We start from the raw sequence: 26740 nt of genomic DNA, 5'->3' as shown, positions 1-26740 counted from the left end.
GCTCTTGCTTTGGCTAGCACATCCCTGCAGTCTTGTGGTATATTCAGGCCCCCAAATTCTCTGTGCTCAGGAGCCAGGCTGATAATTTGAGCGAATGGAGGTTCGGGTGTTGCACTTGTCCGTTGGACATCGTCAGTAGGGTTGGGTGTTGTTGTAGTCGGATCGGTGACTTGATGGATAGTCGAAGCAGATCCGAGAACCAGTGTTGCCTCGGCCAGGACGGGGCGATCAAGATCAGGGTGCATGGTTCCGCTTTCATTTTCCTCAGGAGCCGTGGAATCATCGGGAATGGAGGAAAGGCGTATGCAAAGACGCTGTACCATCCGATGGAGAACGCATTTCCTAGTGATCCTGGTTGGGGATGCCAACTTGCGTAGCACGGGCATTTTGCGTTCCTCCTGGTGGCAAAGAGGTCGATGTTTGGGACTCCCCAAAGAGAAAAGATGTGAGTGAGGGCGCTGTCCGATAGTTCCCACTCGTGGGAGAGGGATTTTTGCCTGCTCAGGGCGTCCGCGATGGTATTGTCCCTTCCCGGCACGTATTCCGCTTTGAGTTGGATGTCGTGTAGTACCAGCCAGTTCCAGATCGTCTGCGATTCGCGTGAGAGCGAGAGTGAACGCGTTCCCCCTTGTTTGTTCAAATAGTGCATCGTCGTGGTGTTGTCCGTCCTGACGAGCACTGGGGATTTCTGGATGCGGGGTAGGAAGGCTTGTAGAGCCAGAAACACTGCTCTCAGCTCCAAGAGGTTGATATGGAGCAATTGCTCTTGAGAGTCCCATTTGCCGCTGATCTGTAGGTCCTGGAGCACCGCGCCCCAACCCTCTAGGGAGGCGTCTGTTGTTATCACCAGCGGTGATGCTGGGAGGAGAAACGGCAAGCCCACCATCAGGTTGTGACGACTTGTCCACCATTGTAGAGCTTTTGAAATCTTCGGTGTGATCCGAAGGATGTCTTCGAATGAGCCAGTGCTCTGTGTCCATTGGCTCGCGAGTGCCTCCTGTAAGGGCCGCATTCTGAGCCTGCAGTGTGGTATGAGGAGTATGCAGGAAGACATCATGCCGAGGAGGGAGGAGTAAGTCCGAACTTTCAGGTGGTTTCTCCTTGCCACAGTCTTGGCCAGAGATAAGATCCTGTCTGCTCTTTCTTTTGAGGGGAAGGCCTTCGTGCAGTCTGTGTCTAACATTGCCCCTAGGAAGGTAATTTTTGTTGCGGGCACCATGCATGATTTCTTGATATTGAGCGTCAATCCCAGATTTTGAAAGAGATTGGTGCAGGCGTTGGAGGACGTGACCGCGTCCCCAGGTGAGGGTGCTTTCACCAGCCAGTCGTCTAGGTAGGGGAAGACCTGGTGGCCCAGTTGGCGCAGGAATGCCGCCACAGGCGCCAGGCATTTCGTGAATATGCGCGGCGCGGACTTGAGGCCGAACGGCAGTACTTTGAACTGATAGTGACGGCCCGCCACCTCGAATCTTAGGAACTTTCGGTGAGTTTTGAGGATAGGGATGTGGTAGTATGCATCCTGGAGATCCAGTGACACCATAAAATCTCCTTTCTCTAGGATGCCCAGGATTTCCTGAATTGTCACCATCCTGAATGATTGGCTTCGTAGGAAGGTGTTGAGCCCCCGGAGATCCAGGATGGGTCTCCACTTGTTTTCTTTTTGTTGAACAAGAAAGAAGTGGGAGTAAAATCCTTTCCCCTTCGAGGATGCCGGAACCCTTTCGATTGCTCCTTTTTGTAGCATTGCCGAAAGTTCCTTTAGAAGCAGGCGTGGATGTTTGTGTGTCCGTCTGCGTGGAGGGGTATTGGGAGGGATGGAGGTGAACTCGAGAGAGTGGCCAAATCGAATAATTTGAAGAACCCACCGGTCCGTGGTGATGTTCTGCCAATTGTGGAGGAAATGGGTCAGCTTTCCTCCAATCTGAAAGGACGGAGATGGTGTTCGGACTGGCTGGAGGAGGTGGTCACTGGCGGCCGCCAGCGCCCCTCTTGGTGTTTTTACCTCTGTAGGACGACCTTCCGAATGAAGACTGTCTGCCCTGTTGTTGCTTGTGTTGGTACTGTCCTTTTTGATTGTACGAGAATGAGGACGAGGACCTGTTTTGATATGAGCCTCTATAGGAGGATTGACCCCTGGGCTTGTTGCCACGAAAGGACTGGTTTCTGAACTGTAGAGATCCCAGGGCTCTTGCTGTGTCCGTGTCCTTTTTAATGGCCTGTAGGGCCTCGTCGACCTGTACTCCAAACAGGTGCTGGCCGTCGAAGGGCATGTCTAGAACCTTTGCCTGAACTTCCTGGCGGAATGAAGTGGCTTTGAGCCATCCCTGTCGTCTCAGCACAGCCGCTCCCGCAAGTTGACGGAAGCCTGTCATGGCTGCGTCGATAGCACAGTCTATGAGCTCCGCTGCAGAAGATTGACCCTCCACGAGGAGCGCTTTCACCTCACCCTGGACGTCATCAGGTAGTTCCTTTAGGTAAGGGGCAATGTCCTCCCATAGTTGTCGATTGTAGCGTCCTAGCAAGGCAATGGAGTTGGCCACCTTGATGGACATGGCCGATGTGGAGGTGAAGCGCTTGCCTATTGTGTCCAGTTTCCTGCCCTCTTTATCCGGGGGAGCTGACAGTGGTGATGAAGGGTTGCGGGAGTTTTTCTGGGCCGCCTGCGTCACTACCGAGTCCGGTTTGGGGTGACCATTTAGGCAAGCCGCTGCAGTGAGTGGTGCCCTGTATTTTTTATCAAGGCGTGGGACCACCGCAGGCACAGAAGCAGGAGTGAGCATTAGCTTCTTTCCCTGTTCCCACAAAAAGTCTATGATTGGAACAGCTTTTGCAGATTTTTGAGGCTGTTCCTTGAAGTCATGGAGGAAACAGTCCGTTTCCGTGGATTCCACCACCATGTGGAATCTCTTCGCCGCTCTCTCCACCAGCTTGTGGAAACCCGCAATGTCCACCGGTGGGGAGTCCGCTTGGCGTGGTTGTGGTGAAGCTGGGGATGATGTAATATATTCGTCCTCATCAGCCTGGTCCGAGTGGTCTGAGTGAACCTCCTGGACCTCTCCTTCCTCCAGTTCTTCCTCTTCATCTTCTTCGTCCGAAGAGACCACCACTTGAGGATGAACTTCCTGGTGGGGTTGATGGCGAGGATGAGGGCGTTCCGGTGCGGACACCTGAACATGCACTGGAGGTGTCTGATCTTCCTTGTCCTCTGGTGCGGGACTTTCAGGTGCTTGACCACCTTTGCTAGGCTCCGGAAAGCGCCGCTTGTAGTCTTGCACAAGAAGTTTCAAGTCATCCACCAGTGTCGCCGGCAGGCATATCATGGGGGTGACTTCGGTGTGGACAGTGGTTTGGACCGAGTGCTCCTGATACGTGAATTCGTCCTGTTCCTCATCCGTGCTTTGGCATTTTATGTGGAGGTCTGTGAGAGAAGTAGCGGGATTCAGATGGTCATCCTCCTCGGATTCCTCGCTTTGGAAAATTTCCTGAGGTGGTTGTTTTTCCACCTTGCTAGGAGACGTCGTTTCCGGGGTAATTATTGACTTTTCCTGTTTAGTATACTGAATGGTAGAGCTCGTAGTCGTCGAGGGGTCCGTCGACGGTGGTAGCATCATGTACGGCGTCTCCACCAGCTTTGATTTCTTCCATGTTTCGTTAGTCGTCGAATCGCTCGTCGACGGTGTCGTCGTCGAGTCCGTCGTCGTCGAGCCCGTCGTCGACGGTGTCTTCGTCGACGGTGTCTTCGTCGACGGTGTCTTCGTCGACGGTGTCTTCGTCGACGGTGTCTTCGTCGACGGTGTCTTCGTCGACGGGCTCGTCGTCGACGAGGTCTCCGTCGACGGAGGGGTTGACGAAGGTATCTTGGTCGTCGACGACTGCGTAGCCGTCGTCGTCATCGACGGTGCCTTCGTAGACGATTGTCTCGTCGACGAGTCTCTCGTCGACACTCTCGTCAACGACGGTTTGGACGACGATGTGCTCGTCGCTGTTGATGGCGTCGTCGACGGTGTAGTCTTCGTCGACATTGTCAGGGGAATAATTGAAGAAACTGGCCTACCTGTAGATGAAGAGGAAGTAGTCATCGTCGTTGAAGCTGAGGGCGACGATGCCGATGTGGTAGACACCGTGGTTTTTACTGAGGTAGTCCTCTGGCTTTGTCTGGAGGACGGAGCAGGCATTTTGAAGGTTTTTTCTTCCTTCGCCGACACTGAGGGTGACGCCGATCTCGCCTCAGAAGACTTTTTGTGAGTCTTCGCAGGAGGAGTGCCTGAGTGGCCCGGGGAAGCGTCCCTTGGCCTCTTGCTCGAGCTAGCAGAAGTTCTGGAAACGCTGCTCACAGAGGACTCTGGATTGTCCCTGTTCTTAAGCCTGTCCAGCCAGATCAGAAGGCGACCTTCTCTGTCTCTCACGGTCTTTTTGGGAAAAGACCGACAGATTGCGCATTTTTCCGAATTGTGATCCGGGTAAAGGCAATACAGGCACAGGTCGTGTTTGTCATCCACATGAATCCTTTTCTTACTGCAGGAAGAGCAGGCCCTGAACAGGGCTTTCTTCCCCAAGTCAGACATGACAAAGGCAGTATAAACACACACTTACTTCAGGGGTAGTGTGTTGAGGAAGTCCTTGAAGAGATTTTTTGTTTCAGAGAAACTTCCAAGAGAGTTTGATGATTTTTTAGTAATAATCCTGAGGAGAGCTCAGGCTGGAGACTCCCTAGCACAACGTGCGGTAGAAAATCTGAGGGACTGAGGCTCCTCCCAGGAAGGTTCTAGAGGGAGGTCGGAGCTGATTGGCTGACTAGGTCAGTTTGGTCCTTTTTACATAAGGACAAGGAAAGGCTACTAAGGGGAGACCCTTGGACCCTTTTCTCTCTATGTATGTCTATGGACATTACTTTTTTATTTACCGGAGGCTCCCGTCTCGACGACGGGGAATGATTCAGGCATGTGAATCTATGAAAGACACCCCTAATACTGGATAAGAGGGGAGATTTTTGTTAGTGGAGAGTGAGTAGATGACTTGAGTGTCATCGGCATAGGAATAAATTGTAAGACCTGCCTGTTCCGCCAAAAAAGCAAGAGGTCTCACATACAAATTAAAAAAAAGAGGGCTGAGGATAGACCCTTGTGGAACACCGTGATTAGAGGGGAATATTGATGACACAGAAGTAGAAGAAAAAACTTGAAACGTGCGGTCAGAAAGAAAATTAGCAATCCAGGCCAGGGCGGAACCATCGACACCCACAGATTTCAAGGTGGACAACAAGATGGAGTGGGAGACGGTGTCAAATGCGGCACTCAAATCAAGCAATATGAGTGCCACTGTCTCCCCATTGTCCACCTTTTGTCTGATGGATTCCGACACACCAAGGAGAGTGGTTTCAGTAGAAAAACCAGCCCTGAACCCGGATTGAGAGCCATGAAGAAGATTAAAGGTTTTGACTTGGGAATTGAGCAAAGAATTGACGTGTTTCTCTAGAATTTTAGAGAAACATGAAAGCAAAGAAATGGGGCGGAAATTAGATGGGTTGTTGGGGTCTGCGTTGGCCTTTTTTTAATAATGGGACCACCATAGCATGCTTCCATTCATTAGGAACGATAGCTTCAGTTAGTGATGCATTCAGAACCTTCAAAATAATATGGAGTAGGTCAGGGTCCAAAGAGCTTAGAACTTGAGGAGGCATTGGGTCAAGAGGGGAGCCAGATTTTATGTTTTGCAGATACTTTTTTAAAAGCGTAGGGGAGATAGGATCCCAAGTGTGAAGTAGGGGAGAAGCGGAAATGGAGCAAGGGATGATAGCAGGAGGGGGAGTGCGTAAGGTTAGATCAGGGTAAGTGGACGCAACAGGAGTAGAGTTGAAGGTATCATAAATCTTATCAATCTTCTCAACAAAGGAAGTGGCTAAAGCATCACATTGGGCAGTGTCCAGACAGGGATCCTTAGGTACAGTAGACGCACCTGAAAGCTCTTTAACTATTTTAAACAGGGCCTTGGGTCTATTTTGCGCCGTAAGAATAGTGTTATTAGCAAAATTGGCTCTGGCGCTATCACAAGCCGAGTGATAGGCTTTAAGGGCAGCCTTGTATTTTACTTTCTGATCACAGTTATAGTTGGTACGCCATAGGCGTTCCAGTTTTTTGCAATTGGATTTTTCTTGGCGAAGTGCGTCAGTGAACCATGGTGCCGGTGGGTGATGGATTTGAGATTTATTTCTTTGCGTCGGGAGACAGGAATCCAACGCTGTTGTCAACCACGATCTGACCGTAGGTAGCTCTTTAGTAGTTATACTGGACGGCGCAGGTTTTGAGTTGGCAAGAAAGGAGTTTAGTTTGGCTACGTCTAAACGTTTCCAATTCCTGCTGGCTTTGTGAGGCAGAGCGGGATTAGAGGAATTCACCATAGTCATTTTAATTGAGAAATTAACAAGAAAATGGTCCGACCAGGTGACCGGCGTTGAGGATAGGTAGGAAATACCAGTGAGGTTAGAAATGATGGGGTCCAAAAGATTGCCGGCCTTGTGAGTGGGGTCGGAATTATGCAGATGAAGATCTAAGGCTGCAAGATCCTGTAAGAGGCGTGTGGAAATAGCACACGAAGCAGAGTTAAAATGGATGTTTAGGTCACCAACGATGATAAAATTAGTTGATTGTGCCAAGAAAGGGGCAATAAGTTCAGGGAAGGAGGAGGCCCAACTACTAGCAGAGCCCGGTGGACGATAGATTAGCGTGCCGGTTAAAGTAAAGTGAGGATTAAGTAAGAGTTTGAACAGACCCGCTTCGCAGTTAGGGAAATCGAGGTCTTCCCATTTACAAGAGAATTCTCTCTTGAAAATAATGGCGATTCCCCCGCCATCTTTAAGAGCCCGGTTCCGCCCAACATAGGTGTAATCATTGGGGAGAGCCATGGCGATGTCAGGGCCAGAGCTATCGTTTAACCAGGTTTCAGTGACAAACATAGCAGTTGGGCTAGCTGTCTCCAAAAGGTCAAAAATATCTCTCTTGTGTTTCGAGAGAGATCGACAGTTAATACTAAAGAACCTCAAAAGGGAGGGGGGATTGGGCGGAGTGGAGGGGGAAGTGAGACTGTGGGCGGGAATATTCCAAAAAGTAGAAGACATACAGTCTATACTTGAAAAGGAAGAATCCAATGAAAGGCTGCAATGTGGGCAGGAGGTGGGCGCATTTTGACAGTTAAAAATGATATTCGAGGAACAAGAATGCCCCCGCAACCGCAGTAAGGCGGTGCGAGAATAGGATACTGGTGCCACTGCGGCAATTTGTAAAACTTTCCTTTTGAAGCTCAACTGAGCCCAGGTGACAAAGACCTGCATTGGCAGCCGCAGGCTTCTCTTACTAGAAAAGCAGATTCTAAACTATACCCATCAGTGACTGAAGGTCATGCAACTAAATTATTTGCAATTTGATTCCCCACTCAAAACTCCTTACCACAGAAGAACCCAAACACTTCCAATACATAGTTTTTAAAGTCAGTCAGTCCAATGGGCCAAACTTTCAAATTTTGGGAAGGATAGCAATGTACAAGATGAACACATCACCAGTGGTTTTTCAAGTCCTTCAAAAATCCTCTTTGGAGAGTGAATAAAACCTGTTCCAGAAAAATGATGCATCCACCCCGAAGAAATAGACATGGGGCATAGGGTAGCAGCATGCTAGATGTTAACACATACTAAAAAAGTTACTGGTGGTGAAAGGGTGTACATTTATCCCAGAGAATGACCGGATGATTAGAACAGAGTTGCGATGTATGGTTAAGAGAAGGTGATGGAACAGCAGAGAGACAGTTTCCTATAAGGAAGCAATAAGCAAGTAAAACATGCAATGCAATAACAGTTAGGGTAGAATGGGATGGAAGGGAAAACATAACATTGCAAATGCCACATTGAAAGTTAAGTCAGTGCTGGAACTCTATTACCTCAGAGCGTTTGAAGTTTGGGAGAATAAACTGGTACATGTACTGGTTAATCTAATGTTAGAGGGATATTGAGAATTTTGAGAACTTAATATAGCCTACTTAATCTTCACCACTTCCAACACCTTAGAATTCATTGCACAATGTGTATACATACAAGGAAATGAGGATTCCAGAACACTCCAGTTGAGAGGCCAACAACCTTGTTACATTCTACATCACAGGGATCTCAAAATCTTAAAAGGTGATCCTATGTTTTCCAGACAGAAGCTTGGAGGAGCTGAAACAAACAGGAGAAGGAGAAATGGGATGCCTGAAAAAGGAAGAGGGGTTCCAAGCCCGAAGTTTACCCAGGGCAGAACAGTGTAACCCTATGCATTAAACCTGGGATTTTACAAATCAAATACCTAGGCATGATTACATTATTTCAGAGCTAGTCTGCAGTGGACGGCCAGGGGGGGCATAATATGAATGTGCCCATACATTCAAGGATTTTGGCTGGAGGTATTAGATCAGCCCTCAGATGTGGTGGGAAGGCAGGGTGAACTCGACCCAAAATTGGTTCTGCTTAGTATCTGGAGGAGACAGAGGTGAGAAGGCACACCAAGAGGCAGATAAATCTGGCACTAATGACTTGCAGCAGGGATTTTGCAATGCACAGAGCAGATTCTAACTTCACAACAAAGACAAAATGTATAGAATTTGAAAAACAAGAAAAAAAAAAACCATGAAAGCACAAACGGTTAACCGTTTGGTGGAGGCGGGGAGACGTAATTGCCAGGGCTGGAACACTGCGGCTGCACTTAAAAAAAACATTTTTTATAAGGGGGCGATTTTGCAGCACTACTACAAAACCGACCCCTAGCAACAAAAACTGCCCCCACTGGTACAAAACCGGGCACCACCTTTCCGGCCCACCATAGAAACACCCGGTGCCCGCTACGCCAGTCCGGCCTTGGGCACCGGATACAGAAACTGCCTGGTGTCTTGTGCATCTACATCACTTCATTGCTGGTAGCCAGGCCTCGGTAATCAGACAGGGATGTGAAACGCTTTAAATGAACGATTGAGGCAACTGGCCCTTCTTTTGTAAATTAGCCCCGCTCTAAAAGAAACCGTCCTGCTTGAACTCCAAGTCGCATCCTCTCTCTGAACGGGAGCACAAGCAATCATGATTGGCTATTCCTTTTTTGGGCTTTATCAGTGAGATGAAGTTTGAATCCTATGGCACAGTAAGATTATAAGTACATAGTAGGTGATAGGTTATCACTGACCCTTCCTGCACTGCAAATGCTAACCGTTTAGGTTGGCTACTTTGTTTAAAGTGTTTTATATATTTATCCTTCCAAATAATAAATCTTAATCAAACTTTTATGCAATGATACGAATATTTTCTTCATTTATTTGCATTGCACACATTTCTATAAATTATTTTGCTTTTCACATAAACTTGCGAGTTAAATCTTTTCTCAAACTGAGCAGGATACGGTGTCGTATTTCTGGCTACTATCATCTCAGACTAGCGCTCAGAACATAAGGAACCCTGTTGAATCTGGATGATATTTTGCTGTACGTCTCATCACATCCTTTCAGCCCTGCGTTGCCTACATCAGAGGGGCCAGTAGGATCCCATTTATTGTTGAAAGTATTACTGTCTTTAGCTGCTGTTCCCCTGAAGAAGAGATCTAGAGATCTCGAAATGCATTGGGATTAACAACAGTATAAAACAAATAATTTTGTGAAAATGTAATTTTGTGTTAATTGTTAAAGGAGAATAACAATCTTTTTATGTGAAAAGCAAAATAATGTATAGAAATGAAGAAAATATTCATATCATTGTGTAAAAGTTTGATTAAGATAGAAGGATAAACATATAAAACACTTTAAACAAAGTAGCGAACCTAAACGGTTAGAATTCGCAGTGCAGGAAGGGTCAGTGATAACCTATCACCTACTATGTACTTTTGATTCACAGGAGGTTAGCGCCCTCCTACCTACCTAGCACGCCCAGTTAGAAAAAATTCAAAACTGTTGAAACCAGGGATTACTGAAGAAGAACAGAGTGCGCAGTACAACCCACAATCTACAGTAAGATTATAAACACAATAGGTGAAGTGACTGAATTCATTTGGACTGGATTGCACCAACTGGAACAGTGCACCAAGGCCATTTGCATATAGTCGACTGAAAAAGAATATAGATTGGAATGTAGCTCATCATAAGTTTTGCATTTAAATTATTGGTTAATTTAGTGCTATGGGCTTGTTTAGGACAGTCACCTCAGTGTTGCACACCCCTTCTTAAAATAAGCCAACACATTTGAAATAGCATACCTTAAAACCAGAACACAAGCAGCCACCAAAGAATAAGCCAGCAGAGTTCCAATGGACATCAAGTCAACAAGATCCTTCAGATCGAAGAGAAATGCCATAATAGCTGTAGAGGAAAAAGAAAGTTGATTTTGGTCAAATATAGTTATAGGTTGTTCCAGCTTAAGCATTAATTTGCATGATTTGCAGATGAGCTAAGTTTTCCTCAAGTACTTTGGCTCTGTATTTTTCTAAAAAGTTGCAACAATCATATTACATTGAAAGTGTTGACAATTGACATTTTGTCTAATGGAATAGGACAGGTATATAAACATGCTAGTTATATTTTAAAGCAAAATAAAATAGCATACACTGGATTTGATGAGAGGAAATTTGTACCACAAACTCAATATAAGCAATAGCAAAACTAACAGAAAAAAATCTTTGAAGTGAATGTGATTCCCCTGCAATGTATGATTTTTTTAGATTGTGTTAAACATTGTGTGTATTGTTTAGTTGTTTTTTTTAATATAGGACTGCTTCATAGCATGTACCATAACAACCACATTTGAGAATGTATTCCAGTCCGCATATGTGACTACATATGGGTGAGGCAGAACACTTCTTCTGTTGATTTCAAGCCCCTAGAGGGAGTTACTCTGTGGAAAAGGGTCCTTCCATAGAGAACTGCAGCTGTGCTACTGGGTCCTATGTCAGATTGAGAGTAAGGCAGTTAAAGGTGCCGCAATCTGACAGTACACACCACTGAGTCAGGGAGTTGAGGAGAAATACAGGAATTAATTCCTACAGCAGTATAGCCCTTTGGAAGAAGTAATCAGTGAAGCATTGCATGAACACATTATCTTCAAGAATTTTCTGAACAGCAGGTCGTTTAGCTAAGGGCATTCAAGCACATGCGACTAGTTTAAAAAAAAATTGTATCAAATACTTTGAAATTTTGACCAAAGGTGAGAGTTTCTTGTGTTCTTCAGAAGTTCCTGATGGCTACACTTCAATTAGTGTCCCATTGTGACCCATGAAAAGGTGTTATAGGTATGATCCTAAATCACTTGAACTTGCTTGAACAGATTATCTTCAGGAATTTTCTGGCCAGCAAATCAGTTTGCTGTACTCTCAAGCTTGGACTATGGGCACTCAATAGCCTTAACCTTTGACAAGTTCTGCGAGTGATCGTATCCAGTACTTAGGCTCTTGCACAACAACAGGAGGTTTCCTTGTGTTCTGTTATGGTTGCTGATCTAGAACCTTCACCTAGTGTTCAATTGTGAACCTTGAAGAGGTACTGTAAATATTAACCAATTTGGCTCGGTATGGCTGACTGCAGAGGGACAATCATTCTGTTATCCTGCAGCTAGATGTAATTTGCAATTTAGGGAAGGAACGTCTAGCGACAAAGTTCTTCATATTTTCTGATGAAGATCTAATTGAGAAACGCTCAAGCTCTTCAGTAACTAATATAGTAAAACGGTGACGAAGAGTGGTACCAAATTATGTAAAGCACAACAGCTTGGACAACAACTAACAATAGGACTGTGAGATGACAATATTATTTCTTGGAAGAACAAAGGTCTGTTCTATGTCAGACATCTTTAGCAAATTGCACCTGGGCTCACCTGCAATAACTCCTGAAGATATTGTGGCTATGATGGGTGTTTTTGTCCTTTCGTTGACCTTGGCTAAAACTTTAAATAAAAGCCCGTCTTCTGCCATTGCAAAAATGACCCGAGGCATTGGAAACATTGACCCAAGAAGACTGCAAGGGAGATAAAAAAGACATTTATTTCAACATTATGCAATTTCTCATAAAGAGATCCAGTTACTTCCCTGCTGACTAGGACAAGCTGGTAAAAAACACTTTACGGAAAAGAAATAGTTATCACGGTGAGAACTCAAAAGACCCATATAAATCAAACAGTCATTGTCCACAATACACCCCCCTTCATTCTGCCACATATGTATAACTCGTGTAAACCACCTGCACTTTGTCTGCTAAGACAAAAGCACTTAAGGAGGTTCTCACACTAACCACCAGTGGGAAATTACATAGCATCACAAAATCTGAGCCTTCCTGGACTTTGTGTCAAATTCAAACATTTTTAAGCATGCACATAAGTGTCACTTATGGGTGTAAAAATATGTACCTGTTTGTAAATGGGAAATTCTGATTCACAGAATGAGGATTTTCATGTGGTGATTAATTGCTGAAGTGGAAAGTACATATCTGGCCGACTTGTTCACCGTAGTAAGTTTAAGAAAGGGTGGATGACAGAGGAGAAGTCAATGAGATGGTTCTTATGGGAAGGGGAGAACATTGCAAAAGTTGAACTCTAAAAAAAAAGTGGACATTTGAGGAATTCACAAATTCTTAACATTTTGCCAGTAGTTTCCAACCCTGGAAAATGTGCAGATGTTTTAATCAACCCACAGTTGAGGAAAGAATACGATCAGCTTCGGAAAGGGGGAGGCGTCAAACCACATCTAAGATGGTGAAGGTAACGAGTCCCCACCTTTTAAAAAAATATATATATATTTTCTGGTAAACATGGCAAAAAATGTACTAGATTGGATAGCTCTTAGTACAATCATATAATGTATGGGGTTCTGGAGAAATATTTACTGGCAAGATATACACAGACCACCTCTCTGTACTAACTAAACATAGATGTGTACCATTTTTTTCATTTATAAAAACCTTTTTTGTACTACTTGAAAAGCTCAAAATGGGCTGCATTTTTAAGCGGGTTCCATTATAAATATCCAGTTTGGGTATAACAGTGTAGGAATTTCACATAGTTTTACAAAAATGTGTAGCCTATATGGTCTATGGTTTAGTTGTCTCAGTATAGTAACCTGGCAAGGCTGTCTCAAGTATAATAGATCAAAGGTATCTATCTTTCACCCTAAGTCCAATATGCGTCAGTATAGCATTTAATTGTAGATTCCTTGAGACAGCATTTAACAAAATGTTCCTCTATATTGTTCTGTGTGCAAGCGTGCATAAATGTGTGCCTTTAAGCGCAGAAAGTTTTAATGCCTGCATGTGCGGATGCATTTTGTCACATCAAGAATATTCAGTTGGTGCAGAGAGGAAAGAAACTGCATGTCAGGCAGGAGTAAGAATGTGAGGTTGCAGTCTAAAACGCCAGAGGGTTAGAGGTCAGGATCAAGGGTTGTCAAGTTTCCCTGAACATGCCTTTCCATAACTAAGCCTCATGGAATTGCTGACATTTCAAAGTGATGCCCAAGCGCCTTTATGCATATACTGCCACAAACTCTGAATGACAAAGGATGTGTCTACTTTGGTCAAATGCACAGTTTGTAGCCGAACCATCAGGATGCACAGTAGAGGTGGTTCTCTGGCTTTAGATCTGGTGGTGCCCAGTGGGGCATCCTTTATTGGAGGGCCCTCACCCCCCCAAAAAAAATCATTTTCCACAAATTCCCTTACTTCCACGCTCTAACAGTTCCCCTCACCTCTCCATAGCCCCTCTCTCACATGCATTTCATTTGTTTGATAATAATACTCATAGAAATCTGCGCATCATGTTCACTTCATGATGTGCACATGACTAGTATTAACTGATTTAAAGGTATTATTTTTAGTGGGGCCTGAACAGTAAAGATTTCTTATTAGAAACAGCATAATGGTCTGGGATACAACTTACATCCAGAATAGGCGCATAGCTATGTTAGGATTTAAATCAACAAAATGTGAACAACAAAGTTTGTGTTACAGCGTTTTATTGGGAACTTGGCTGTCAAGGAAACCTATGATTATGTTTTTGACCATCTTTGAATAGGTACTACATTTCTACAATAGTCAAATTGGGGGCATTGTGATTTTTACACAACGAATAGTTTCTTACCTGTTGGTGTAGTTTTGCAGCTTGAAGATCTTTCTGGATTCACTATGCGGAAGCTCCCACCTTTGGGCGCCATCTTCAGATTCTTTTGTTCCTGTTTTTGTGTTGTATCCGTGAATCCTTTTGCGATGTTTTCAAGTTCTTTCTTGAAAGTAAATGAATTTCCACTGTGTCTCTTAGGGTGTCTGTTAGTATATTGTCCTTGTATTTCCACCTTCCTCTCCTGCCTCATCTTTCTGGCGGAGGTGGGTGGGTTCGCTAGTGAATCCAGAAATATCTTCAAGCTGCAAAACTACATCGACACGTAAGAAAGAACAAACGTTACTTACCTGTAAACTGTGGTTCTCCAGTATTTGTGTCTTTCATAGATTCACATGCTTGAATAATTCCCCGTCGAAATGGGAGTCCCACGGTACATAAAATAGTAGTAGAAATATGGACACCTTGAAAGTAGAATTTATCGGAAATTGACTGCAGGAAATAGCAAACTTCATGCTGCCAGTGCACACCCGGCACATTTAATTTCTAGCATCCCCTATGGGGAGATGCTTGGTCTACGCAGAGTATGCAGCAACCCCATAGATCTCAAACTGGCTCAAGAAGACAGTATGAAACAGGCTACTCTGAACAGGCGGCTCGCAAAGCCATGGAAAAATCTATGATGCGAACTAGAGAGGACCTCCTGACTAAGACTGTGGACCAACCATTAGTTGGAGCTGAGGAGACCAAGAATAGGATTGATGCGGAAAAGAACAGTTTCCGCATCATAACGGGGTACAGCAGGCAACACAATGAGTTATATAAAATTATGAACAAAAACTGGCCTCTAGTTACCCGTGACTATTATTGGAACCACCCTACCCAAAAAAGTTTCCCTTACATTCAGCAAGGCTCCCTCACTACGTGACAAAATAGTTGACACCAGTCCAGAACCTTTCAACAAAACGTCTTGGTTGCAACAAAATAAAGGATTTTATCGTTGTAAGACCTGTAAGGCGTGCGTCCATGGGGAAAACACAAAAACCTTCATGGACGGTTTCACTGACCATCCTCATCCCATCACACAGGTTTTGACCTGTAAAACCGAATTTACGGTTTATGTTCTTCAATGCCCCCGTCTATTGAGATATGTGGGGAGCACGAAACATGCTGTACACAAGCGCATTTTACAGCATCTTCGTGCGATCACCAATGGGGATAACACATACCCAGTGGCTCGACACTTTAGGGCAGAGGTCTTCAATCTGTGGGGCGCGACCCCCAGGGGGGTCGTGGAGTACTTTGAAGGGGGTCGCAGATTCTGTCCCTGGCTTGGGCTGATGAGGGTGCTCACTGCAGGCCTAATTCACAACGAGGTGTGAAAAACATCGAAGCCTCATTAACGAGTAAAAGACTTGTCAAGTACTCGGCTGTGGCTGTGTGTGTCCCTGAAGCCGTTTCGAGCTGGGGGAAGTGGGGGAGGGGGGCTGGGGGAGCAGGCTGTAGTGCAGCCTGCCCTTTGAGGTCAATGGATATTGCGCGCCTGGAGTTGTGGGTCCCGTGACACAGCCGGGAGGCACAGAGATGCCCTCCCATGATCGGGAAAGAAGGAAAAACACGCAGCAAGATACTGACCCCCCCCCCACTTCCCCCATGAGAAAGGCACACAAGAGGTGGGTGAATGAATGATGGGTGGATGGATGGATGTAAGGATGAAGGATGGATGGATGTGTGAAAAGGTGGTTGGATGAATGATGAATGGGTGGATGAAAGGTGGATGGATGAAAGGGTGGATGGATGAAAGGGTGGATGGATGAAAGGGTGGATGGATGAAAGGGTGGATGGAAGGAAGGATGAAAGGGTAGCTGGATGAAGGATGTATGGATGGATAAAAGGTTGCATGGATGAATGATGGATGGATGGATGGATGGATGGATGTGTGAAAAGATGGGTGGATGAATGATGGGTGAATGGATGGATGAAAGGGTGGATGGATGAACGATGGATGTATGGATGGATGGATAAAAGATTGCATGAATGAATGATGCATGGATGGATGTGTGAAAAGGTGGGGGATGAATGATGGGTGGATGGATGGAAGGGTGGATGGGTAAAGGATGGATGTATGGATGGAAGGATGAAAGGGTGGATGGATGTATGGATGTAAGGATGAACGGTTGGATGGGTGAAGGATAGATGGATGAAGGATAGATGTATGGATGTGAGGATGAAAGGGTGGACGGATGAAGGATGGCTGGATGGATGAAAGGGTGGATGGAAGGAAGGATGAAAGGGTGGACGGATGAAGGATGTATGGATGTATGGATGGATAAAAGGTTGCATGGATGAATGATGCATGGATGGATGTGTGAAAAGGTGGGGGGATGAATGATGAGTGGATGGATGAAAGGGTGGGTGGATGAAAGGGTGGGTGGATGAAGAATGGATGTATGGATGGATAAAAGATTGCAAGGATGAATGATAGATGGATGGATGTGTGAAAAGGTGGGGGATAAATGATGGGTGGATGGATGGATGGATGAAAGGGTGGGTGGGTGGATGGATGAAAGGGTGGATGGATGATGGATAGATGTATGAATGGGAGGATGAAAGGGTGGATGGATGTATGGATGGATAAAAGGTTGCATGGATGAATGATGGATGGATGTGTAAAAATGTGGGTGGATGAATGATGGGTGGATGGATGGAAGGGTGGATGGGTAAATGATGGATGTATGAATGGAAGGATGAAAGGGTGAATGGATGAAGGATGGATGTATGGATGGAAGGATGAAAGGGTGGATGGGTGAAGAATAGATGGATGAAGGATAGATGTATGGATGTAAGGATGAAAGGGTGGACGGATGAAGGATGGCTGGATGGATGAAAGGGTGGATGGATGGAAGGAAGGATGAAAGGGTGGACGGATGAAGGATGTATGGATGGATAAAAGGTTGCACGGATGAATGATGCATGGATGGATGTGTGAAAAGGTGGGGGGATGAATGATGAGTGGATGGATGAAAGGGTGGGTGGATGAAAGGGTGGGTGGATGAAGAATGGATGTATGGATGGATAAAAGATTGCAAGGATGAATGATACATGGATGGATGTGTGAAAAGGTGGGGGATAAATGATGGGTGGATGGATGGATGAAAGGGTGGGTGGATGGATGAAAGGGTGGATGGATGATGGATAGATGTATGAATGGGAGGATGAAAGGGTGGATGGATGTATGGATGGATAAAAGGTTGCATGGATGAATGATGGATGGATGTGTAAAAATGTGGGTGGATGAATGATGGGTGGATGGATGGAAGGGTGGATGGGTAAATGATGGATGTATGAATGGAAGGATGAAAGGGTGGATGGATGAAGGATGGATGTATGGATGGAAGGATGAAAGGGTGGATGGGTGAAGAATAGATGGATGAAGGATAGATGTATGGATGTAAGGATGAAAGGGTGGGCCGATGGATGGATGTATGGATGGATAAAAGGTTGCATGGATGAATGATGCATTGATGGATGTGTGAAAAGGTGGGAGGATGAATGATGGGTGGGTGGATGGATGAAAGGGTGGATGGATGTATGGATGAAAGGGTGGATGAATTAAGGATGCATGTATGGATGGGAGGATGAAAGGGTGGATGGATGTATGGATGGATAAAAGGTTGCATGGATGAATGATGGATTGATGTGTGAAAAGGTGGGTGGATGAATGATGGGTGGATGGATGTAAGGGTGGATGGGTAAAGGATGGATGTATGGATGGAAAGATGAAAGGGTGGATGGATGATGGATGGATGGATGGAAGGATGAAAGGATGGATGGATGTGTGAAAGTGTGGGTGGATGAATGATGGATGGATGTGATGAGGTCTAACAGGCGCATTTATGGTTGTCAAAAGATGATGACGAGGAGTACCAGTTTCTAGAAACTTTTGTCAGAAGGGGGTCCTTACCCCTAAAAAGATTTTACAAGGGGGTCTCGGCATCAAAAAGTTTGAAGACCTCTGCTTTAGGGTGACCCACCAGAGCAATAACAGCTTGCTGAAATACTGGGTGATTGATTCAGTGCTAGCCAGTAGAAGGGGTGGAGATAGAGAGAGCAAGTTGAGGACACTTGTAACCAAATACATCCTGTTGCTTAACACCAAAAGTCCTGGGGGATTAAATGTAACGGAAGACCTTTACACATGCTTACCTTGATGAACAATATACAAATATACTGTTGATATGTCATCTAAAATAATTTTGTATTTTTACCCCGGCTGGGTGACGTAGATGTAGCACATAATCTGTAATTCCTTGATTTTGAATCTGACATGAATCTGTATCTGCTGCTATTTGAATATGAAATTATTTTTAACATTTGATGGGTAAGGCTGGATATAGGTAGACTAGACGGGTCCTAGTTCCCCGACAGTCTCATATACCCAACCTTTTATGACAGGAGCCGGGAAGCAGTGGAGGCTCACCTTTATTTGAAGAGATCCGTAGCACCGCTTGACCCACAGCAGTGTCCGCAGCGTGAGCCGTCCCCAGACAGTAGTGCCTCGTAAACGTGTGCCTGCTGGACCACGTTGCCGCCCTACAGAACTGATGTAAAGGCACTCCAGCAAATAGGGCAGTAGAGGAAGCTACTGCTCTCATCGAGTGTGCTCGTACCGGAGCAGAAAGAGGCTTGCCAGCCCGTTGATGGCAGAAGGAGATGGCAGAAGAAATCCAGCGAGTGACAGTCTGTTTGGTGAAGGGATGTCCCTTGCGCATCCGCCCATAGGCCACGAAAAGTTGGTCTGACTTTCGAAATGCAGCAGTGTGCTGGATGTAGAACTTGAGGCATTGCTTCAGGTCTAGTGAATAAAGAGTACGCTCAGCGGGAGACTGAGGGTTAGGAAAGAAAGTCTTTAGTATGACAGGTTCATTAAGGTGGAAGTCTGGAACCTTTGGTATATCCTTAGGGTTTGTACGCAGTACAACAGTGTCCTTTGAAAACTGAAGAAAAGGTGGCTGGATGGTAAAAGCTTGTATGTCGCTCACCCGCCGGGAGGACGTAAGTGCAAGTAGGAGGGAAACTTTCCAAGTAAGGAATTTCAAATCCGCTGAGTGGATCGGTTCAATGGAGGCTTGAGAAGTTGAGTCAAAACGAGATTCAAGCGCCATGATGGTGGAGGACGCCGGATAGGTGGAAACATCCGGAACAGACTGTTGAATAATCCGAGAGGAATATAGAGATGTGGAACCATCATGTCGAAAGCTGTGCAGTGCAGCCAGGAAGACCTTCAGTGTGGAATGTGAAAGGCCAGACTTAGCCAAAAGGAGGAAGACAGGTAGGATTTGCTCAGGGGGGGCAAGCAGAGGATCAATGTTTTCTGAGTGGCACCAAATACAAAAACGTTTCCATTTTAATGTATACGTTTTGATGGTAGAAGGAGCCCGTGCCTGAGCGAGGACCTCTCTACAGTCAGGTGCAATATTTAGGTGTGCAAACTCAAGGTGCTCAGATTCCAAGCGGTAAGCTGGAGAGATGCTGGATCTGGATGGCAGATCCGTCCGTGGTTCATGGTGAGAAGGTCAGGCAGAGGGCGAAGAGGGATAGGATCGCACTGGGAAAGAAGTAGAATATCCGTGAACCATGGTCGACGCGGCCACCTGGGCGCAATTAGCAGGACGTGACATGGCTGTGCTCTCATCTTGTGCAGGAGGCAAGGTACAAGAGGAATCGGCGGAAAAGCGTATGCAAATTTTCTCGACCAGTTGATCGAAAATGCATTACCGCTTGACCCTTTGTGGGGATGCCAACTTGCGTAGTGTGGGCATTTGCGATTGAGTGGAGTTGCAAATAGATCCAGCTCCGGATGGCCCCACAGGCGGAAGACATAATCAAGAGTCGGTTGGTGGAGTTCCCACTCGTGGTTGGCTGTGGCAGATCTGCTGAGAGAGTCCGCAAGGGCGTTGGGGATGTCCGGCACGTGAATTGCAGTTAATTGGACTTGATGTTGTATGGCCCATTCCCAGATCTGCTGTGCCAGTTTGGAGAGTAGGAGTGATTTCGTACCTCCCAGTTTGTTGAGGTAGTGCATACTGGTGGTGTTGTCCATAAGCACTAAAAGGGACTCTCCTTCCACCAGTAGATGGAAGGATTTCAGAGCGAGAAAGATGGCCAAGAGTTCCAGGCGATTGATGTGCCACCTGCGTTGGCCCGCAGTCCACTTGCCGTTGATGGACAGTCCTTGGAGATGTGCGCCCCAACCCTCTAAAGAAGCGTCTGTGGTAAGCGTGAGTGTGGGAGCTGCCTCCTGAAATAAGCGCCCTGTTGCGATGTTGGAAGGGTGAGCCCACCAAACCAATGCTCTCTGTATGCGAGGTGCCAGTGAGATCTTGTCGTTGAATGTCCCCGAAACCGGTCTCCATTGCGTGTCCAATTCTTCTTGGCTTACTCTCATATGTTATCTGCAGTTGGGGATCAACGGAATGCAGGATGATGTCATGCCCAGAAAGGATTTTAATGTTCGGACAGAAACAGACCTTCTTGAGCGTAGAAGGGCCACCATGTTGGAGATGCGTGCTTGGCGTTCTGTTGACACATACACCTTTGCTAGATTTGTGTCTATTAATGCTCCCAGAAAAACTCTTTGCTGCGCCGGAAGAATTTGCGATTTTTCGTGGTTGATGGAAAGACCCAGGTTTCTGAAGACTGACAGGTAAGTCTGAGTGTGTTGCTTTGTTTTCAGAAAGGTTGGGGCCTTTATCAGGCAATCGTCTAAATAGGGGTACATTTGTATGCCCTGCAGGCGTAGATAAGCTGCAACGGGGCCATATTTTTGAAGACCCTTGGAGCGGAACGAAGGCCGAAAGGCAGAACCTTGAATTGGAAGTGCTTTGTTCCTACTTTGAAGTGGAGGTACTTTCTGTGCCTCTGATGGATTGGCACATGAAAATAGGCATCATGGAGGTCGATTGTAGAGAGGAACTCGTTGGGGTTCAGGAACTGTAGAATTTCTGACAATGTCCGCATTCGAAAACTTTGAGACTTGATGTATTTGTTGAGGGCCCTGAGATCTAATATTGGGCGCCACTCTCCCGATTTCTTCCTGATAAGAAAAAAGCGGAAATAAAAGCCCATCCCCTGTTGTAATCGAGGAACCACTTTGACTGCCCCTTTTTGAATCATGACTGCAACTTGTGCAAACAGCTCCTTCAAGCGTGCAGGAGAAGGACCTGTTGGAGGGCGAGTGGGGGGAAACTTGAGAAATTCGAGAGCGTGGCCTTTTGAAACCACATCCAAGACCCAACGATCCGACGTTATTTTTGACCAATTGGAAGAGTATTGGGAGATTCGACCTCCAATCTTTAAAGTAGGACAAGTTTTGGTGTTGAGAAAGTCATTGTTTCTTAGAGGAAGTTCCTCCCCTGTAAGAGGATTTTCTCCTATATGGCCTTGAATCATGTTGTCTGGTTTGATTCTGATTAGAGTAACGCTGTCTGTTGTCACCATAGGAGCGGTATTGAGTGGAAGAGCCACGAAAAGTGGATGTCGCAACCCGGCCACGTGCTCCACGGAAAGGTCGCTTTCGATATTGGAGAGACCTAAGGCGCGAGCAGTGTCCGTATCCTTTTTGATGGACTCCAAGGCATCGTCCACATGCTTGCCGAAGAGGGTCTCCCCATCGAAGGGCATGTCAAGTATCTTTGCTTGCACCTCCGGTCGAAAGGACGTAGCCTTAAGCCAGCCCTGCCTTCTTAAGACTGCGGAGCCTGCCAGCTGTCGGAATCCCTTAGAGGAAATGTCTATGGTGCAATCTATAATTTCCGACTAAATCTTTTCACCCTCTTGCAGGATCTTTTGGGCTTCTGCCATAGAGGATTCTGGAATCAGGTCGACCAAGGCTGAGATTTCCGACCACATTTGGCAATCGTTCGCCCGAGGAAGGCTAAAGAACTTGCCGCCCTCACTGTAGTTGCAGCCATTGTGGTGAACTTTTTCCCAATGGTATCTAGGAGTCGCCCTTCCTGGTCAGGTGGAGATGTTACAGGAGAAGCAGGATTACACGATATCTTTTGGGCAGCCTGCAAAATCACAGTCTGGCTTCAGCTGAGTAACAAGGCAGGTATGTGTAAAGAGGGTCCCCGTAAGGAATAGTGTTATGTGCACCATACACCCAAACACAAGTAAGTGTTATTTTACAGACAATAATCAAAACTTCTGAGAAAAGTATTGAAGTTTATTCGCCAATACCCATCGTAAAACACTTATCAGTACATACATCAAACATTGTTAGAGGCCCCAAAGGGGGGGAAAGGGGAGAGGTGATTGGTGAGGGGGAGGGGAAGAAAAGTGCTCAAGGCAAGATAAGGTCAAAAGAATTAAAGATAAATCACAATGAACGCAATCAAAATTGATGGATACATGAATCAAAACCAATTTGATACCATTGCCTAAGAAACTTATGGCTTTCAATCTAAATGAGATACAAAAGAGACCTTCAACGGCTTTCACACAGTCTATTAGAAATATTGAAAGGACAAGTGCCGGAGGTCTATGTTGGAAGGAGAAGCCGTCGACGTTTCGACCCCTGGCCGTAGGCTAAGTTAGGTCCTTAAACGGGGTCTTCATCAGGACAAGGAAGGGTAGGGTTGAAGGGGCAGTCTTATCTGTCAAATTAAAAGTAAAAACAATCGATCAATTTATTATTCTGAAACTATCGACCATTTGGACAGAGTAATTAACAACAATTAATTTACCATGGGCTTAGGGCTCATTAGGCCTCTAAGTATTGGGGAATTTTTAAGTTAGACCAGCCGTAGGTCTGGTTCAAAAACAAGTGCTATAAATACACAACTACACAGAGGAAGCGCTAACGAATTAAATCTTAAAGGAACGAGAGTTAAAAAACTCACTTCATTTGTCTGCCAATCAGCCGATTGGTGAATTTTACTATACTAAGCCCACACGGGGCATTTCGGAGAGCAGGCAGTGTTCTTGAGCTGCAATCAAAAGGATGGTAAGGGATAAATACATATTACATATGGAAGGCCTAGTGGATGCCTATTCCGACATACGCACTTACTTAAAAAGAGAAGGAAGTCAGCCTTGGTGTCACCGTAGGTCTGTACCTAGGGGGCTTGCTTCTTAGTCAAGTATGGAAAGCACAAGTTGTAGCTGGGGAGGGAGAATTAATCCAAAATGTTAAAAGCTACATCATCGAAATGAATGTTTTAGAGGCTTGCGCAAAAAGAACGCCTATTTTACATACCACTAAGGTAATCTGTCGCTCGCACGACATCAACAGTTCATCCTGGGTCCAAATAGATCAATCTGCACAATTGGAACCTGTACGCAAAAATGCAATACTGTCCATTAGAAACCCGCTGTTGATAGTGAGGCATTAATCATTGGAAATAAAACAAACCCAAACTTACACGCGATGGTGCTCGTCTATTTGAGATCGTCTCTAGTAACTCTGATTTCCTGATTTCCTCTTGCTGTGGTTTCTGATGAAAAAGATCATCATAAATGTTTATAAATATCGCTCGGGAGTGTCTCTAAAACTGTCAGGAATTTTATGTCTGGCACTGTAGACTTTCGCTTCCACTCCGCGTAGAAGTCTTTCCTCTAATAAACCACACCTCTCGAATTTACCCAAAAACTACAATACACGATTGCGCAAGGCTCTGAGTAACTTCTCTATGTTCACCGAGCCTTTTTACCTGTTGACTCCGCCTCCAACTCCGCGTAGCGGACTCGCAGGTTCACCTTGATGCGCATAGACTGCGGCAATAATCGCCGGTCCAGGTAATAAACGTCCTTCCAACATTCAGTAGTCGCCTGATTATACTTTAATTAAGTTTGTAAAAATACGGACATAATCCTGAAACCCGATTCTTGGTTTTTTCTCAGGATTGATTTTCCCGCGAAATAATTTGAAAAACATTGGAAGCCTATCACGGCAGTAACTTTAACGACTAGAGACGATCTCAAATAGACGAGCACCATCGCGTGTAAGTTTGGGTTTGTTTTATTTCCAATGATTAATGCCTCACTATCAACAGCGGGTTTCTAATGGACAGTATTGCATTTTTGCGTACAGGTTCCAATTGTGCAGATTGATCTATTTGGACCCAGGATGAACTGTTGATGTCGTGCGAGCGACAGATTACCTTAGTGGTATGTAAAATAGGCGTTCTTTTTGCGCAAGCCTCTAAAACATTAATTTCGATGATGTAGCTTTTAACATTTTGGATTAATTCTCCCTCCCCAGCTACAACTTGTGCTTTCCATACTTGACTAAGAAGCAAGCCCCCTAGGTACAGACCTACGGTGACACCAAGGCTGACTTCCTTCTCTTTTTAAGTAAGTGCGTATGTTGGAATAGGCATCCACTAGGCCTTCCATATGTAATATGTATTTATCCCTTACCATCCTTTTGATTGCAGCTCAAGAACACTGCCTGCTCTCCGAAATGCCCCGTGTGGGCTTAGTATAGTAAAATTCACCAATCGGCTGATTGGCAGACAAATGAAGTGAGTTTTTTAACTCTCGTTCCTTTAAGATTTAATTCGTTAGCGCTTCCTCTGTGTAGTTGTGTATTTATAGCACTTGTTTTTGAACCAGACCTACGGCTGGTCTAACTTAAAAATTCCCCAATACTTAGAGGCCTAATGAGCCCTAAGCCCATGGTAAATTAATTGTTGTTAATTACTCTGTCCAAATGGTCGATAGTTTCAGAATAATAAATTGATCGATTGTTTTTACTTTTAATTTGACAGATAAGACTGCCCCTTCAACCCTACCCTTCCTTGTCCTGATGAAGACCCCGTTTAAGGACCTAACTTAGCCTACGGCCAGGGGTCGAAACGTCGACGGCTTCTCCTTCCAACATAGACCTCCGGCACTTGTCCTTTCAATATTTCTAATAGACTGTGTGAAAGCCGTTGAAGGTCTCTTTTGTATCTCATTTAGATTGAAAGCCATAAGTTTCTTAGGCAATGGTATCAAATTGGTTTTGATTCATGTATCCATCAATTTTGATTGCGTTCATTGTGATTTATCTTTAATTCTTTTGACCTTATCTTGCCTTGAGCACTTTTCTTCCCCTCCCCCTCACCAATCACCTCTCCCATTTCCCCCCCTTTGGGGCCTCTAACAATGTTTGATGTATGTACTGATAAGTGTTTTACGATGGGTATTGGTGAATAAACTTCAATACTTTTCTCAGAAGTTTTGATTATTGTCTGTAAAATAACACTTACTTGTGTTTGGGTGTATGGTGCACATAACACTATTCCTTACGGGGACCCTCTTTACACATACCATATAACGCCCAGGTCCCCGTGACTGCTTGGGTTCAACCCCCCTTACATGTAATGAGTAACAAGGCAGGCCGGCGAATTTGTAGGCGCCTTGTATTTCTTATCAATACGTGGGAGGACGGCCGGAACTAAATTAGGCTGTTCCATGAGTTTGAGTCCCTCCTGCCAGATGAAGTCTATTATAGGAATGGCATGCACTTGTTTCAGGGGTTGATCTTTAAAATCATAAAGAAAACAATCCTCTCGTCTGGTGACCAAAGGCAAGTGGAAACGTTTTGCTGCCCGTCCCATTAAAAGGTGAAAACCTCCTATATCTTCTGGAGGAGATGCCAGAGGTGAAGCAGGAGGAGGGGACGGACTCTGAGGCTTGTAATTGTCCCAATCTGTCATGGTAGCGTCATCATCCTGGTCTGTATTGTTATTATCCTGATAGTCATGATCACGAGCTGTGACATGGCGAACTGGGGACCTTGTTGGTGCAGCCGGAAGTGACGCCGGCATAGAAGGTGGCGGTGGAGAGGCCTGTGAAGAAGGTGGAAAACGATGATTATAGTCGTCCAGCATGTGTTGAAGATTCGTAATCAATGATAATGGTAATTGAGCCATAGGAACACCTTGGTCATCATGTTGATCGGTATCTGCAATAGAGATATGAGACTCCCGATCATCGTCATCATAGTCCTGATATTTGATATGCAGCTCTGATGGGCTATTCGCAGCACGAAAGGTGTCATCAGCATACGAATCTTCAGAGGATTCCTCACCTGCAGATTCAAACAGTTGAGCAGGTGGACTCGTTGGCTGTTGTAAAGGGCTCAAAACTAGTCGAGCGGGACGTTTCCTCATGGTAGCCGTTACCACTGTGAAGGTGGTTGCAGTCGCTAAGAAAAAATGCGCCACTGACGGTCCCGTCGAAGGAACTAGTCGACGAAGTGGACATGGAGGCCTTCGTTGATGACAATGGCGTCGACTATGAGATGGCTGCCATCGACGAAGCAGAGACCGTCGTCGATGCGGACACTATCGTCGACAATGAGGTTGCAGCCGTCGACGAAGCCGTCGGCGTCTATTGAGCCAACGTCGACAAGGCTACCGTCGACTACGACGAGCCCGTTGTCGACGAAGGGGGTAGCGTCGACGAGGATTGATGCGTCGACGAAGTCTTCGTTGACTAACGCTGTTTAGAATGGGCCGTCGACGAGACGGATTTCTTTGCCGTCAACGAGATTTTCATAGTCGACGAGATAAGCCGGACCTCTGGACCATCGTCACGAGGTGGAAAATGTCATCGTCGACAGAGTGCTTGTCGTCGTTGAAGCAGGAATGA

General features: G+C 45.5%; 1 protein-coding gene across 5 annotated transcripts in view; it reads right to left on the bottom strand.

Annotated features, from left to right (window-relative positions):
- SLC7A1 (solute carrier family 7 member 1) overlaps window positions 1-26740 on the bottom strand; it is a 668243-nt gene that overhangs the window by 191125 nt on the left and 450378 nt on the right. For all 5 annotated transcript variants that reach the window (XM_086935153.1, XM_086935156.1, XM_086935155.1 and 2 more), the window contains 2 exons: window positions 11870-12009; window positions 10260-10362 (listed from right to left, as the gene is read on the bottom strand). In XM_086935153.1, coding sequence (XP_086791279.1) covers window positions 10260-10362; window positions 11870-12009 — 243 coding nt within the window. The remainder of the gene's footprint in view (window positions 1-10259; window positions 10363-11869; window positions 12010-26740) is intronic.

The sequence above is a fragment of the Lissotriton vulgaris genome, chromosome 8 (genome assembly GCF_964263255.1).
Source record: "Lissotriton vulgaris chromosome 8, aLisVul1.2, whole genome shotgun sequence".
Lineage (NCBI taxonomy): Eukaryota > Metazoa > Chordata > Amphibia > Caudata > Salamandridae > Lissotriton > Lissotriton vulgaris.
The sequence above is the reverse complement of the archived record's forward strand: the minus strand, read 5'-3'. Positions and strand labels throughout refer to the sequence as shown.